At 37.1% G+C, this 18,629-nt stretch overlaps 1 protein-coding gene across 1 annotated transcript in view; it reads left to right on the forward strand.

The window, feature by feature from the left end:
* Window positions 1-3,825: 3,825 nt before the first annotated feature.
* Window positions 3,826-18,629, forward strand: part of LOC131148535 (protein FLX-like 1) — a 32,867-nt gene continuing 18,063 nt past the window's right edge. Inside the window, exon 1 of the mRNA XM_058098288.1 lies at window positions 3,826-4,559. Coding sequence (XP_057954271.1) covers window positions 4,003-4,559 — 557 coding nt within the window. The 5' untranslated portion in view covers window positions 3,826-4,002. The remainder of the gene's footprint in view (window positions 4,560-18,629) is intronic.

Raw genomic sequence — 18,629 nt, forward strand, 5'->3', positions numbered from 1 at the left:
TAACATCGTCTAACCGACCACCTCAACCCAACTCGCTGGGGAGACTGCAATCTCTCTTAGCTCGATTAGACGAAATCCACATACTATCTGAATTATGCGGTTGCACTTTATCTATAATAGCAACGATACCATGCTCTGCTGTATATATATATATGTCTGTAATTTCCACAAGGATCTGATACTGTGTAATACTAGTATATATATATTTTGCTGCTTTTAACATGATTTCAAAACAACCATAACACTATAAATCTTAGCTGTAATATTTGTCTGTAATATTTGTAATATCCATCAGTAACATCTGTCTGTAATTTCTGTAATTTCTATCTGTAATATATATATATGAGTGTTATGGTTTAAAAATCATGTTATTCTAAAAAATGTTATAACTTTTACTTTCTACTAATAAACTTGTATAACTAGATATATGTAAAATTTCATAATTGGCATATTAAATTATAATAAACTCAACCCACACAACTGTGCAATTAAAATCTCATACTTCATTTCTGTAATTTCACTGAAATAATAATAATCACAATATTCTGGAAAAATAAACTGATCAACATGCTTGTAAATATATATATATAAACTTCTATATTACATTCTAAAAACTCTCTAGCATAATATATATCCTTTACCTGATTTCTAAAAAAGCTCCTACTGTATTCTAGCCCTACACTTGCAGGGTTCCCTACTCTACACCCTGAAAATAACATCTCCCATAACAAAATATCAGTATTTATTCGTATACTACATTTCTTATAACTGTGGGAAAGACAAATACTAAATAAAGTGTCTTACTCTGAGATTGGGATGGATTTCAAATCACTTCCCCAATGATACACTCCAGTAGATTTGTAGAGAACTTTCCCAAAAGTGTCGTGGAGGTTTCAGATCGTTGATTCGACGAGGAGCGAAGCCGAGATCGAAGGGAGAAGGGAGGAGGGACGTTTAGAGAGAAAGAGAGGGAGAATTCCTGTGCCAAACTCTGCAAAAAAATATGGGTTTTAGCTATTTATAACCACATATTCGTCGATGAGACACGTCATCTCGTCGATGAGTCATTGAAGAAAGTTCGTCGACGAACATGAACCCCTCGTCGATGAATTTCAAACTGTTCAAAACCCCCTCTCGGTATCTTCTCTTCGACGAAATGTGTCATCATTGACGAGACCCTCATGTATTATCGTCAACGAATCCCCCGTGTTCATCGACGAGGCCCTGATTAATTTCCTGGGTTATTACATTCTCCCCTCCTTATAAAATCTCGTCCTCGAAATTTACTATTCGTACCAAACCTTATTCTCTAAATAAAAATTGTCTACTTATTTTATTACTTACAATCACTTATGGCGGAGGAATACTGTGGTTACATTTTAAGTTATGGGATATTACATGTATAAAATTAAAAGACTACTACTAACTAAACTAATACATGTACCTGCAAAAAGAAACATTACCTAACTACTTACACTTTATTTGATTACCACTAAACCTCTTTGAACAATTGCGAGTATTTCTGTCTTATCTGTTCCTCAAGCTCATAAAAAGCTTCCTCTATAGCATGATTTCTCCACAAAACTTTTACTAGCGCAGTGCTTGTATCTTTCTGTCTAAGATCTGTACAGGTGCTTCCTCATAAGCTAATGAATTTTTAAGTTCTATTTCTACATAACTGATTATGTGGGATGGATCTGGGACATACTTCCTTGACATAACTACATAGAATACGTCGTGTATTCTAGATAAAGCTGGTAACAAAGCTAGCCTATAGGCAACTGATCCCACTTTCTTAAGTATCTCAAAAGGACCAACATACCTAGGGCTCAACTTGCCATTCTTTCCAAATCTCATAATCCCTTTCAGATGAGCTATCTTCAGGAATACTCGATCTCCCATGTCAAACTCTAATTCCCGGTGGTGAGTGTCTACATAACTTTTCTGCCGACTTTGCGTAGTACTGATTCTTTCTTTAAATAGTCAGACATTATCATATGCCTGTTGTACCATCTCTGGACCCAAGACTCGCCTCTCACCTACTTCATCCCAAAAAAGAGGAGAATGACATCTCCTACCATACAATGCCTCGTAGGGTGCCATACCGATACTAGCCTAATAGCTGTTATTATAAGCAAATTCAACTAGCGGCATAAACTAAGTTCAGCTACGTCCAAAATCTAACATGCATGCACGAAACATATCTTCTAATGTCTGGATCGTCCTCTCAATCTGACCATCTGTTTGGGGATGGAAAGTTTATGCTGAATGCTAACTATGTACCCATAGTCTCCTAAAAACTTTTCCAAAATCGTGAAGTAAACCAAGGATCCCGGTTTGAGACTATAGATACCGATACACCATGGACGCGAACTATTTTCTGAACGTATATCTCTGTCAGTCTGTCCATGGAATAATCGACTTTAATGGGGATGAAATGAGTAGTCTTCGTTAGACGATCAACAGTCATCAAAATTGCATTCAATCCCTGTCGCACTGATGGTAATCTAGTAACAAAATCCATAGAGACATGATCCCACTTCCACTATGGAACAAAGAGTGGCTGCAACTGTCCTGCTGCTCTCTGATGCTTAGCCTTAACCTGCTGGCACGTCAAACACTGCTGAACAAATTCGGCAATTTCCCTTTTCATCCCACTCCACCAGAAATACTCTTGTAGATTCTTATACATTTTAGAACTACGAGGATAGACTGTGTATAGTGATATGTGAGCTTCCTCTAAAATTGTTCTTCTAATATCACCATTTGCAAGCACACACAACCTGATGCAAGATTTCAAAACTCCGTCATCAGAGATACTAAATTCCTCTCCCTAACCTTCCTGTACTCTGGCTATTACCTCCGATCACTTTGCGTCATCACCCTGAGCGGCCTTAATCTTCTCATATAATGTAGGCTGAACAACCAGGCTAACAACAAATGTTTGAGGATTACCCTTTACTAAAAAAAAAACTATTTTCAAAACACTAATTTTTTCCTTTTTTTAGAGATTGCAATGCATGCATTGATTCCGCTTAACACACATTACACAAAACTAATTGTTCCAAAAATCATCATCGTCATTTGAATAAGAAGAAGAAGAAAATTACCATAAATTAGAAACGCAAGCAGTTAGATGCAAGAAAAACTAAGTTTCTCATGACCTTAATCCATATAGGAAAAAAAAAAAGTACAAAGAAACCATGAGAGAGAGAGAGAGGATTGACTATGTTTAACTGGTGATCACAAATCTACTACTAAATTTTATAGTCCATTAATAAGTTGCACGAGAAGCTTAAATTATCAAATTTAGATGAATATTTATCAAATTTAGCTGAGTGCAGAGAGGGAGCCGTGGTTGACTGTGACAAATGATATGAATACTGATTATTTTCTAATAAAAAATAAAATAAAACATACCTGTTGATCATCGAGATGCTGTAAAATGATAAAATGTAAAAAAAACAGAGAGAAGGAGAAGAAGATTTGGAGAAGGAGAAGAAGAAGAACGTAATCTGAAAAAAGAAACTAACTCCACTTTTAGTAGGATTGTTGTAGGTGGTTTATTTGATTATTTACTTTTATGTCCTCAATAAATAATTTATTTAGGAAATGAAATAAATATTTATAAGAGGTTAATATGTAAATTTGGAAAGATAACAGTAAAGGCGAATAACCTTTATAGTAGTATGGATGTTTTTATTTAGTAAATAAAATAAATATTTATAAGAAGTTAATAAGGAAAATTAGTAAGATGACACCGGAATCCCTTTACAATATTGTAGTATAGAAAACCAATGACCGGTTCGATTTTGATTTCATAGAAAATCGGACCAAACGGACCAAACCGAACCATGCTTACACTAGTTTGAGCAGTTTCAAAACTGCGCCTGCGGAAAGGGCAGCGTTTCAGACACTTGCGGCGAGCGAAGAACTGGGGAAGGGTCACGGTCGAAAATCGGGCGCTGGAAACGAGCTCGCCGGCTACTGTGAGAGAGAGAGATGGCCGGAAGAAACCATCTCCAACCGAATGCCTTGAAAAGGGTTCCCCTCCCTCCACACCCTGCCCTAATCGAAGACCCTCGACTGGTCCACCGCGTCCCACTCGCTCAGCCGGTCGCCGTCGGACGGCCCCACCCCGCCATCATTGAAGAGCGCATCGCTGCCGGGCACCGCGAGATCCAATCGCTCCTTATCGACAATCAACGACTTGCCGCCACTCACGTGGCGCTCAAGCAAGAACTCGCCGTCGCTCAGCAGGACCTTCGCCACTTATCGGCGGCGGCGGCCAACGTTAAGGTCGAGAGGGATGCGGAGGTGCGGGATGTCTACGAGAAATCGCTCAGGATGGAGTCCGAAGTCCGTTCAATCGACGCTCTCGGTGCGGAACTGGCTCAGGTCAAGATGGATGTGCAGAAATTAACGGCTACAAAGAAAGAGCTCACTGCACAATTGCAGGCGATCGATGGTGATCTTGCAAGGGCCCGCGCCGACGTGCAGCAATTGCCGGCGATAAAGGCAGAGATCGAGAACATGCACCAAGAGCTTCAAAGAGGGAGGTAATTTTGCTGTATATTTCAGAGTTGATTTTTATGTGTATTATTGTTTTCTTGATTTTCATTGTTGTCATTGTTATGAACAAACCTCGAATTAAACGTAAACGGTGGAGCAGGCAAACAAAATAAATGGAAAATCAAATACTAAGATTTATGTGTTTTGGCTTAGAAGCTTTTGGTCATTTAATTTCCGGGAGTTCAACTTCAGCCATACAGCATGAATGCGCTTCCCTTTATCCCACAGGGCCTTCTTCCTGCTGCTTGTATCAAATTACCCCTTCCATGATTTAATCTATATTGGATCTTAATATAAGAATAGCTTGTATAGCCATGATTCAATTCAAATCCTCATTCAACTTTACTCTACTCAGGAAAGGGCCCATCCCTATGTTAGTGGGGTTGAGTATAAGAATTAAGGACATTCTCAAAAATATTTAACTTGGCTTGATATTCCACCGTAATACTTCACATTATATATATAACAGTAGAACAAGGGCCTCTCTATGTTCTCCATGTTAGAAATATTGAACAGGTATTATTGTATTTTTTGTTTCTAAGAGTATACATGGGTGACTATTTATATAGGAGACACGAAGTGTTGTACAAGTAAATAGGAGTGCAGTAGAAGTGCAGTACAAGTAATAAGAGTGTAATACAAATAAATAAGGGTTGGGCTTCAGCCTAAAGCTTAATACACGTTAACAGACCCCCTCAAACTCAAGGTGGGCGAGAGACTAGTTTGAGGTTGTCAACTAAAGCATGATGACGTCCCTTAGGATGTGACTTGGTGAAGATATCTGCAAACTGATCTTTAGAAGAAACTGAGCAGAGCTTGAGAGCACCATGGACAAGATGATAACGGATAAAATGACAATCAATCTTGATATGTTTAGTACGTTCATGGAAGACATCATTGTAAGTAATGTGAATGGTACTTTGATTGTCACAATAAAGAGGAGTAGCAGAGGATGTGGACACACTTAAGTCATTGAGAAGTCATCATAGCCATAGGAGCTTAGATGTGGTATCAGTAAGGGCACAATATTCTGTTTCAGTACCAGAGCATGCCACAAAGGTTTGTTTCTTAATTCGCCAAGAAATCAGAGAAGTGCCAAGAAGACCAGTGGTGGATTTGCTATTAGTGGGATCTCCTGCCCAATCAGCATCAGAGAATGCACGGAGAACAGGCGGAGATTGAGCAAAGTAGAAAATGTCATGGAAGAGAGTGTCCTTCAGATATCAAAGAATGCGCAGAACAACAACATAATGAGTCGAACGTGGAGTAGATAGATACTGGCTCATCTAGTGAACAACATAGGAGATGTCTAGACGAGTGACATTGAGATAAACTAGGCTACCAATCAAGTGTTTGTAAAGAGAGGGATTAGACAATGGTTTCCCCCCCTGAGGGAGTCAGATGCGCATTAAGTTCAACTGGAGTGTCAACAGTCTTGCTATCATTGAGTCCAGCTTGAAACAAGAGTTCAAATGCATACTTGGCTTGAGAAATGTAAAGACCATTTGTGGAATGAGTGATTTCAAGACCCAAGAAGTAGCTGAGATGACCAAGATCTTTCATCTCAAACTGTTGATTGAGAAAAGGGTGGTGAATGCAATGGTGGTGATGGTGTAAACTAAGGTTTTTGGAAGACCGATGGCAGGGTAGTGTTTGGCCAACGTGTTAGATGGAGACAAAATTATAGAAGGGGTTTTGAGGGATTTTGATTTTTATAGTATGGGAGTTCAAAATATTGGGGACAACTGGAATTTTTTTTAAAGTTCAGAACTGTTTTTTTTTTTTTTTAATATATATATGTTTATTTATTTATTTTTTTTCAAATTGAAATTTCAGTACGAAGAACCAAATAACAGAATGAAAGAGATATATAGGTCCTGAAAAACACAAAAGGTAGGAAAAAATATAACAACACAATTGAGATCAGTGGTGAGTTTGCTGATGGACAATAAATTAAGTTTAAATGAAGGCACATAAAGAACATTAGAAAGAGAGAGATTTAGAGAAAAACGCAGAGTGCCAGTATGAGTAATAGGAACAATGTCACCATTTGGAAGCTTAATGGGGCATGGCTGATTAAGAAGTTGAATATTACCAAGAGAAGACAAATTGGAAGTATGATCTGAGGCACCTAAATCAACAACTGAAAAACACGTTCAGTGTCTTGCATTCAGATTAATTCTTTTAAGAAACCACAAGTACACAATGGTGCGGAGGCAAGCATGGCGAGTTCATCTCAATGACCTTTAAGTGTCTTGAGTTCTTGGATGCCACTGAGGTCATCACTAGTTATGATCATATCAGCCGCATATAGGAGAAGCAAAATGGTGCCTTTGTCAGTGCGATGAAGAAATAAGGCAAAATCATAAGGATCGGTAGTGTAACCCAAGCGAAAGATGGTGGAGCTGAACTAGGCAAACCAAGCTCGAAGAGCTTGTTTAAGACCATAAAGTGCACGTCGAAGGTGACAAACCTTGTTTGGTTCAATAGAGAGACCAGGTGGGGGTTGCATATAAACTTCTTCACTTAACTCCCCATTAAGGAAGATATTTTTGACATCCATTTGAAAAAGATCCCACTTGCTAGCAGCAGCAACAACTAAGAGGGCACGAACATATGAGATACAAGCAACTGGAGCAAAGGTCTCCTCATAATCAATCCCGTACTCCTATGAAAAACCTACACGACAAGCCTTACAGCGCTCAATGGACCCATCAGAGCGAGTCTTGATCTTGTAGATCCACTTACAACCAACAACAGACTATCCAGGAGAGAGAGTAACCAAATCCCAAGTATGTTCTTAGACAATGCATCAAGTTCCCCTTACATTGCAATTTGCCATAAAGGGTCAGTGGAGGCCTCATGATAGGTGTGAGGCTCGTGCAATGTAGCAAGGGTTGTGTGACAATGATAGTCAAGTAAGTGAGTAGGAATGGATCTTACCTGTGTTGAGTGACGGGGTGGAATGTCTTCTACAAGATCTTTAAGCGGAGCAGGAGTAGGAGACCCAAGCTCAGGGTTGGGTAGCCCGTCGCCGACCTGTTCATTTTCCATCTGTTCATGAAAGGGTAACTAAGAAAGGGATCAAAAGTATCTGGTGGTTGGACAGAGAAGTCTATAGGAGGATCATGAGCATCTATAGAGGAAATAGGCGACTCATCTGGAAAGATTTCTGACACAGAGGAGGTAGATAGGGAAGAGCAAAAGTGAGAGAGCTCAACAAAGGATCGGTGTTCCCAAAAGACAACATTACGGGAGACACGAAGATGATGAGAGACAAGATCATAACACCGATACCCCTTTTGAGTTTCGCCATAGCCAAGGAAACAACAAAGTCTGGATCGAGCCTCAAGTTTGTTGTGCTCTTGTGGCTGAAGAAGAACAAAACAAGCAGAACCGAAGGAGCGAAGGTGATGATAGTCTAGAGGTGACCCAAAAATACACTCATATGGAGTTTGATTTTGGATGACAGAACTGGGAATGCGATTGATAATATGAACAGCATGAAGAGTAGCTTCAACCCAAAAATGAGTAGGAACTTTGGTAGAGAGAAGGAGAGCACGAACAATGTCCAGAATATGATGAAGTTTCGTTCGTCTTTACCATTTTGCTAAGAGGTACCTAGACAAGTTAGGTGATGTACAGTGCCATAGGAATGCAAAATGGCTTGAAAAGCATATTGAGTATATTCAAGAGCATCATCAGATCGAAAAATCTTGATACGTTTGTAAAATTGTGTTTCAACCATTTTTGCAAAGTTACTATAGATTGGTAGTAATTTAGAACGAGATTTCGTGTGAAAAATCCAACTATAATGAGAATAATCATCAATAAAGATAACAAAATATCGAAATCTACCAATACTAGTAACAGGAGAAGATCCCTAAACATCAGAATGAATTAACTCAAATATTCTATTAGTGACAAATTCACTATTATTGAAAGGTAAAACTGGTTGTTTTCCTAACTGGCATGAAGTACAGTCAAAATTGTTTTTGGACATAGAACCTAACAGACCCCTAGAAGCTAATTGTTGTACCCGAGAACAGGGTGCATGACCAAGACGAGAATGCCAAAGTGCGAGAGAAGGTAAAGAAGAAACTGCAGCAGCTGTAGTAGCAATAGAAACAAGAGCAACAGGTGGAAGATGAAGGTTGTCCACGGGAAACATACGCCCAACTCTAGGATCGGTCCCAAGCTCCTGCCTTGTCCTTGGATCTTGCACAATACATCCAGAATAGTCAAAGGTAAGGCGATAACCTAGTTCAACTAATTGTCCCACAGAGAATAAATTATAGGATAGGTCAGGTACATGGAAGACCCCAGGAACTGAAAAGTTGGAGGTCGAAACAGACCCTAGACTATTGCCATGTAAAGTGGAACCATTAGCTATATGAATATTTAGAGGGTGTAGTGCAGTGTCAAGTTTAGAAAATAAGGACAAGTGAGGTGTCATGTGGTTGCAACAGGCAGAATCAAATAGCCAAGACTGAGACTTACCAGGCAAGACTGAGAGAGCAGTGGAAAGAAATGCATTACTAGCTAGACAAATAGTCTGAGCTATTATGTCCTATAGTTCAGTTGAGGAGAAGTGGATAGAGGATCCAGAAGACTGAGACTCAGCTGAGACGGAAGGCATTGGGGGAGTAGACTCAGAATTGGCAACAACTTTAGTAGATTTGTTGCGACAGTAACAAGTCTCAATAGTGTGGCCAGGACACTTGCAATAGTTGCAGAACTTTTTGTTGTACTGCTTGCGACGATTTCTAGAGCTAGAGGCATCAAACCATGATTGCGAAGATTGCTATGTGGGAGCAGAGGGAGCAATAGCCAGAACATTCAACTTATTCTGGGCTTGAAGGGTTGCAAGACGAGCTTCTTCTCCAGCCAACTCATTTATAGCAGTATCAAGAGAGGGAGGAGGGTGCGATTAAGAAGCTGACCTTGAATGGGCTCATAGGCTTTGTCAAGTGACATCAAGAACTCATAGAGACGAAATTCATCTCGAACAACAGCATATTGTTGAGCATCTTTTGAGCATGCCCAAGTTGGATCAGAAAGGTCAATTTGGTCCCAAAGGAAGCAAAGTTGATCATAGTAGTCGTTGATAGATGACCTTGGTTCTTGCTGGAGCTGATGCAACTCAACCACTAACTGATATTTCATGGATTCGTGAGAAGTGGAATATCGTTTGGCCAACATATCCCATATAGATTTTGCATCATCAAAGCTGCCCAATAGATTGGAGATGGAAGGAATGGAAGTGGAGCCAACTAAGGATCATATGGTTATGACTATCCCATTCAACTATGCGAGCAGTGAATGCAGTAGCTTCTTCAACTGCCCCATTGACAGGAATAGTGATTGCACTAGCATAATATTGCCAAAGTATGCGATCCTTAAGAAAACTACGCATAGCTTGAGACTACGATAAATAATTCCTAGTCCTTTCCAATGTACTATTGATGGGGCGAGGAAGAAAAATGTTCTTTTTATCCATTTAGAGACACAATACGCAAAAATAGATTGCAAAAATGAAATTTACGCGAAAAGCTGGGTAAGGAAAACCTTGCTTGAAAATTCAACCCTATAAAAGTCAATGATCAACAGTCTGGTCAATGATCAACGCTCGGGGTGTCAACGGTTAACAGTGCTGACATTGTGTGCTGACGTGGTAGGCTAACGTGGCAAGCTAATGTGGCGTGATGACGTCATCTAGGGCTGACGTGGCAGGATGAAACTGGCGCGTGGAGCGTGTGTAGGCAGCAAGCGATTGGCGCGTGAGGCGCGTGGACTTTGAAGCAGAACATGGTGGCGGTGCGTGCGGGCGTGTGGGAGCTCCGATGACATCTTGGTTTCCACCGATGAGTAGATCGGCGAACGACGATCTTGATGGTACTTGCAGAAACTTGAGTGGAGCGATGAGCACGGTGGCGACAGAGGATGTAGTGGTTTGTGGTGTGGTTCCTTGACGGCGGCGGAAGTGTGATAGGGAAGGAGCAACACCAAGAAAACAAGATTGCTAAGAAAAGGTCAAAGCAGTGGCTCTAATACCATGTTAGAAATATGAACAAGTATTATTGTATTTCTTATTTCTAAGAGTATACATGGGTGCCTATTTATATAGGAGGCACGGAGTGCTGTACAAGTAGATAGAAGTGCAGTACAAGTGATAAGAGTGTAGTACAAGCAGTACAAGTGATAAGAGTGTAGTACAAGCAGTACAAGTGCAGTATAAGTAATAAAAGTGTAGTATAAGTAAATAAGGGTTGGGTTTCTGTCCAAAGCCTAATACACGTTAACACTCCAAAACTCATTTCCAATTTCTGATTATTTTGAATTAAGAATTGGAACAAAATTATAAGGACCTGTACGATTGACTAAAACAAATAACAAATAACATATTTATCATGATGCCCTATACAATTTGCGGTGTGAATTTATTGGATTAATTTCCCATACATCTTAGCTTCATTTCCCTTATATTACTAGTAACACAAAACAGAAAAAAACTTCTCTCCAACCTTCGCCTCAAGTCTTTTAAGGGAATACCTTTATTTGCAAAGAATATCAGTTAAGTCCAAAATAATAATTGAAACATGTAAGTGAGAAGCTCTTTTATCATTATATCTTATGTTTCTCTTGTAGAACAACCTTGCTAACAATCACATCACCATTTGATGCACAATCCTGCACAAAAATCACGTCAAACTACTAGGTTGATTGGTTTCTCACGAAAAATCTAATTTTGAGTCAAATAAATGACACTTTAACTACGACAAGATGCAACAATCAAGTTGCAACATTCTCATATTCCTATTTGTTTCTAACTTTCTATTATCAGCTAATGGCCATATGCTTTACCTCAATAGTGGAAAAAACAACTGTAGGTTGTAACACAACCTTCCAACTTATGGTTCCCCTAGAGGTAGTCAAGACGTAACTTGTCAAAGATCCTTCTATTTAATCAACATATCCACATCAAGTGGAGCAGTTTGCTTCATCATACATTAAGTCCACATCCATAGTGCACCTAAGATACTGTCATACCGTAAGATCTAACTCAAGGAGATAAGATTCCTTCGCAAATCATGGACATGCTCACAAGTCACATCTATTAATGTATCGAACATTTTAAAATTGATTTGTGAGAGGTGATGTCCATCAACATAACTCCATTATCCACAAACTCAAGTGGAGAACTAATCCCTATTGGAAGTTTGGAACACATGAGAAAGGAACAAGCAACATTTAAAATCTATTTGTGTTGAAGCTTCATTCCATCTCCTCCTCTTACTTAGCAAACACTCCCACAAGTGTCATCATTTTTCACAAGCTAGTCTTTGGCAGATTTTGTCTTTCTTTCCAATCTTTTCCTTTGTTTCTATCCTTTCCTTTGGTGTTGCAATAGAGCATAGAGCATAGTAATATCATGCTTTACAATTGCCATCTCAAACCTAAAAATGAACAAACCCAAACCAAACCCAAGTATTAAAGCACATATACAAAGTAAAATGAAAAAGAAGCACAAAGCAAACACTTTCATATTTGTTTGGTTTATCTTAGAAGCATGCATCCATGGGTTGGGTGGAGAGATTTTCTTTATGAATTTGATGGAGGTACAAGTGGAGATGAAAATCTCTTCGTTGCTCAAACTCATCTTAGATACACCCAACAACCTTGCCTAGTTGGGGAGTGATCACTTTTAAACACTATCAACAACAACAACAACGACAACAACAACAAGCCTCGAGTCCCACTAAGTGGGTTTGGGTACATGAAATTTTTTCCACCAATTCACTTGATCAAGGACATTTTTTCATTCAACTAACTTAAAAGTTGTTAAATCCTTTCTCACAACCTCAGTCTAAGTTATTTTTAGGTCTAACCCTTAGAGCCATTAGCTATAACTAGCTTGCTCATTCTAAGTTATTTTAGGTGTAACCCTCCCTCTTTTAGTCCCATATATAATAACTAGCTTGCACCTCCTTATTCATGCTTGTGTTTCAAATACCCAAACCATCTAAGCCACCCCTCCCTTAACTTATTTTCTTGCGGTGCTATGCCTAAATTATTGCTAGTATATTTGTTCCTTAATTTATCCTTTAATGATCTACCACTCATTTACCTTAGATGTGCATTTCGACCACTTTTACTTTTTGAATATGTTGTTTCTTAGTTGTCCAACATTTTGATCCATATGACATTGTAGGTCTTATAGCTGTCCTATAGGGCTTTCCTTTTAATTTTAGTAGTATTCTACAATCACACATCATATACCCAAAGCACTCCATTTAATCCAACTTGCTTTAACTCTACGTATTATATCCTCTTCAATTTCTTCTTCCACTTGCATAATGGATTCAAGATATCGAAATCCACTAGTTGTTGGTTTCTTGATTATCAAGTTCATTATTATCTTCAACATTCCTTTTACATTGTTGAAATTACATTTAATATATTATATCTTGTTTCTACTTATCCTAACCCTTTAGACTCTAAAGTTGTTCTCCAAAGTTTTAAATTAGATTTTACCCTACTCCTACTTTCATCAATCAAAACAATATAATCTGCAAATAGCATACACCATGAGATCTCATTTTGGATACTCTTAGTGAGTTCATCAATCACCAAAGCAAACAAATAGGGGCTTAAAGTAGAACCTTGATAAAATGCCGTGATTGAAAATTCTCTAGATTCTCCTCCTACAGTCTTAACACTTGTTGTTACTCTATCATATATATCCTTAATAACATTAGTATATCTATTGTATACTCCCTTTTTTTTTTTTCCTAAAACCCACCAAAGAACTTCCCTAGGTATTCTATCATATGCTTTCTCTAAGTCAATAAAAATCATATGCAAGTCCCTCTTCTTTAACATAAATTTTTCCATTAATCCTCTTAGTAGATGTATAGTTTCTGTTGCCGATCTCTCATACACAAAACCAAGTTGGTTCTCTAAGACCCTCGTTTCTATTCTCATTCTTTGTTCAATTACTCTTTTTTATAGTTTCATCATATGACTCATAAGTTGATTACGTGATATTACAGTTTTAAATATCAACTTTGTTTTTTTATATGGTTATTAATGTGCTTTTCTTCCATTCTTTCAACATTTTCTTGGTTTTTATAATATTGTTAAATAATTTAGTTAACCATATACTTCCTTTCTTCCCTAGACATTTCTAAACTTCAGTTGGGATGTTATTTGGTCCCTTTTTTCATCTTCTTTAAGGCCATCTTAACTACAATGACTAATTTTACGAATAATTCTCATTTTTTTAATCTTTTCCCTCATTTGTCACTTCTAGGTTTAAGCTTTCAATTTGGTTTTTATTAAACAATTTATTAAAGTATCTTCTCCATCTCTCTTTTATGTTTTCCTTCTTTTATCAATACATTATCATTCGCGTATTTTATACATTTTACATTATCTAAATCTTTGTATTGTCTTTCTCTAGCTCTAGGTATTTAAATATGTCTCTTTCCTCTTCTTTTGATCTAGTGTAGCATATAAATTATTGTAACTCTATGTTTAGCTTCACTAATGTCTTCCCCCCCCCCCCCCCTTTTTTTTTCTTTGCCTCTGTTTTAGCCTCTTTATTTTTTCAAGGTTTTCTATATTTCTACAATTTTGCCCAGTTTTATCCCGTATTCTTTTTGTCTTTACTACTTTTTAGACATCTTTATCCCACCACTAGCTTTCTTTGCTATCTGAGACTCTTCCTCTAGATTCACCTAAGATCTCTTTTTCTGTCTTTTAAATAAAGTTAGCCATACTATTCCATATAGTGTTTGCATTTACTTTGTCCTCTGTTGCCCAATCACCCTGATCATTTTATCTTTAAATTGTACTGTATTTTCTCCACGAACTATTTCTCTTGCATTGATTTTTTGTTTTTTTGTTCTTTTTCTTCCATTTCTTTGTGCAGTTATCGACTACTGAAACTCTATGTTGTGAAGTCAAGTTTTCTCCTAGGCTAGCTTTACAATCCTTACAAGATAAACAATTTGTCTCCTCGTTAAGAAAAAATCTATTTGACTTTTATTTTGTTCACACTTAAAGGTTATTAAGCATTCTTCTCTTTTTTTAAAGCAAGTGTTCATTATAACAAGATCATATGACAAGGCAAAATCTAAAATCATATCACCGGGCTCATTTTATCTCCACATCCATAGCCTCCATGAATCCTATCATAACCTTTTTTATGCTTTCTAATGTATCCATTCAAATCAGCTCCTATGAACGTTTTTCGGACCTTGGTATCCCTTGTATAATATTATCCATATCCTCCCAAAATTGTTTTCAAAGGTTTTCTGCTAAGCCTAGTTGGGGACCATACGCACTAATAACACTATATGTTTGATCCATGAATCCAAAGCGGATCATTAGATCACGTGAAACCCATACCATGGGAGCTCAGCTCTGACCCCAAAAAATTTTATGCAACAGCAAACATAATGAGCTTGGCAGGCCTAAGGATAGGAGTTCAAGAAATACCTAATAATTATCTTTTTTAGTAATTCTTGATTTATTTATTCATACGTGGAAATAATATATGTACATCTCTTTTGAAATGGTATCAAAAAATATTTAATTTCATTTTCATGGAAAAATTGAAAATGGAGTTATTGCATGGAGCTACCCATAACCTTTTAGGACTACAAAATATGGATTTTTTTAATGAAATTGTAAACATGATCATTTGTGCTGAGGGCTGATGACTCCATATCCACGATATCAGCAAGATCAAACTGTAGAACACAATGAAATGGATATATTTTTGTTGAACATAGGGGAAATTTGAGATGGGAAGGATTTCTTAGCACTAGTGGGTATTGAAAAAAATGTCGAATCTTGGTCAGGAGGGTTTGAATGAGTTTGCAGATGACCAAATTATGATTTAAAGAAAATGATTTGAAAAAAAAAAAAAAGAAGCTATAACTTTAGGCAAACTGCAAGCAAATTTTTTCGAAGAGACGTATATAATTTGAACAAAATCATAAGATGGAATCAAGAAAGATAAGAGTTTTAGCTTCAGATGACCCGTCAAAAGATAACATTATTAAAAAGGGAATTCAAAACACATGATTGAACTAACATGATGTGTGGTGGACCCAAATGGGAAATTAAAGATTTTAGGCACTGTTGTCATTTTTACCCCCTGTGATATTACATGATGCTTAGGCCTGATATACATTGTTGGTCCTCAACCGAACAACTTAAGCTTTTAGTGAAAGTGGTATTCTGACATGGTATTAGAGCTAGGTAACCGGGAGGTCATGGTTTCTAAATCTTCTTGTTTGCATTTATTATTTGTTTGTTATCTCATTCCCTTATATTGGTTGTTGTTTATAGTTTGTTATCTCTCCATGTGCTGTCGGGCTGTACATGTGGGGGAGTCTTAAGGCCTGATATACATTGTTGGCCGACAACCAAACACCTTAAGCTTTCAGGTAAAGTGGTATTCTAATGGTTTCCTTTGATGATATTTGCCTTTCTCACTGGATAAGGATCATCAAAACGACAAGAAAATGTTGAAATGACAAATAATTTATAAATGCTAACACATGGTTGACACACGAACAAAGCCCTAGGTCATAGAACATGATTCCCTTCTTCCTCTCAATTTTTTTTTAAAATTTTTTAAAAATTATTTCTTTTTCTATATTAAAACAAGCTAATCATCTTGTTCATTACTTGTTTGATCCATGCTGGCCTCATGTGTCTTGCGTATGCTGCCAACAAGTTATAAACATTATGGACGCATTTAAGACATGTTTGGCACCTGGCCAACTGTACGAGGGGATGTTGTCATTAGCAAACATGGCTCTGCTTTAGAGTTGTATAGCACTTATCCAGACTGATTTTGGGCCTTATTTTGAAGTCAAGGAGCCTTCAATAGGAAGCGTACACACTCTCTGTCATTCTACTTGGCTATTGGGCATATTCTCCTCACAAATGTAATGGAGACTTGTTTACTTGTGTTGTTGCATGTTAATTTCTCCTCTTGACTACTAAAATCGTGTTGTTTAAATAAGAGGATGACCTAAATTTCATCAAGTCATTTCTTATTACCCAAATACTAGTTTTTTAGGTCCATTCTTTCCCCTCTCACAAATGTCATTTTAAATCGCTTTGTTTTTTTCTTCATTGATGTGTTTTCTGGTGTATGTCGCAGATGGCTAGACCATCTTATGATCCTTTCCCTATCATATTTTATCTTTTACAGGTGCTACTCACGACTTATTATGGTTTTTCTCATCCCTACTTCATCTTTTATAGCCAATTCATCTTAACATTCTCGTTATGTCTCGCTCCTTGTATGTGCTATATCTTAGTTGCCAACATTTTAATTCATATAATATAAATAGTTTTATAGCCATCCTATAAATTTTCCCTTTTGGCTTTATAGCGATGTCATATGCACTTCTATATTTAACCAACTTGCTTACAATCCAACTTCATATTACGTCTTTTATTTCTCCATTTCTTACATGATTGGCCCAAGTTAATGGAACAATTTCCAAAAAACTTATTTCTTCATCATCTCCCGTAGAATTAATAAAATTACCTTTTCATTATTTCTTCTCATCTTAACACCTTTAGAGTCTAAAACTTCTCTATGTAGTTCTTGGATACTATTCCTATTTCCTCCTCTAATTTCATCTATCAAAAGACTAGATCATTAGCAAACAAGATACACCATGAAACCCCATCTCAGATATGAAAAACAACAATCTAATGTCCATAAAAGAAAGTATTAAAAACAAAGTCATGAGATATCTTTATGGTTTTGAAGATAAAAGGAGAAATATTATTGAGAGAAAAGAGAAATTACATTTTTTTTTATCAGAGAGGAGAGCAATTAAATTACAAATAACAGAGGACAAGTTCCCCCATAGTATATAAAACAAAAGGCAAGGAAACAAAACAAGTCAACTAAAAGAGCAATGTCCTCCCATTGAACATCTATTAATTGTATCCAAGAAAACAATTGAAATGTTGCACACAAGAGTGAAGTCAGAAACAAAAAGCGCTCCAATGAACACCAAATTAGGAGCCATCACGGCATCACCCTTCCATTAAAAATTCATGAATTGGATCTCAAGACTCCCTACCAAATGCTTATTGCCATAGCTAAAGTTGCACATTCAAAATATTTCCCCACCTTACCTCCAAAGTCCTTAAATCATTGGAGAAAGAAAACTATTCAAGGCATGACATACCCAATACTCCCAAATACACCTAAAGGCCTACTCTAAAGAAGGACAATGTAAATTTGCTTTATTAACATAAAACACAAACATAAAGAGACATCTAATAAACAACTATCAACAAACCAAGACTCCCTACCCAATGGGTTTGGTTACATGAATCCTTTTCCACCAATTTACACAGTTGTGAGCAATTTTTTTTGGTAATTTAAAAGCTATTAAATCCTTACTTTCTTATTGTAAGTTATTTTAGATCTACCTCTACCCATTCTATTGTCATTAACAGTAACTCGTTCACTCCCCCTCATTGATGCACTATTTGCTTACATCAGAGATGCTTAAACCATTTGAGTCGTTCCTTCTGTATCTTCTACCGGTGATATGACTAACTTATCGTAAATATATTTATTCCTTAATTTATTTTTTTAACGTTATATCACTCATCCGCTTTAGCATTCTCATTTTTTGGCCACTTTTACTTTTTGAATATGTTTTCTTTTAGTTGCCCAACATTTTGATCCATATAGCATAGCTGGTCTTAAAGCAGTCCTATAAAAATTTTCTTTTGATTTTAAGAGTATTCTATGATCATCTAACACGCATGAAGCACTTCTTCATTTTACCCATCCTGCTTTAACTCTATGTATAAAACCTTCTTTGATTTCTCCTTCAATTGGTATAATAGATCCAACATCCAAGGTACCGAAATTTAGTAATATTAAATTCTTGACCATCAAGTTTAATCTTTTCTCCAATATTCCTCCTACCATGATTGAAGTTACGTTCGTATATTTTGTCTTATTTCAACTTAATCTAAAACCTCTAGATTCTAAAGCT

The sequence above is a fragment of the Malania oleifera genome, chromosome 2, assembly GCF_029873635.1.
Source record: "Malania oleifera isolate guangnan ecotype guangnan chromosome 2, ASM2987363v1, whole genome shotgun sequence".
Taxonomy (NCBI): domain Eukaryota; kingdom Viridiplantae; phylum Streptophyta; class Magnoliopsida; order Santalales; family Ximeniaceae; genus Malania; species Malania oleifera.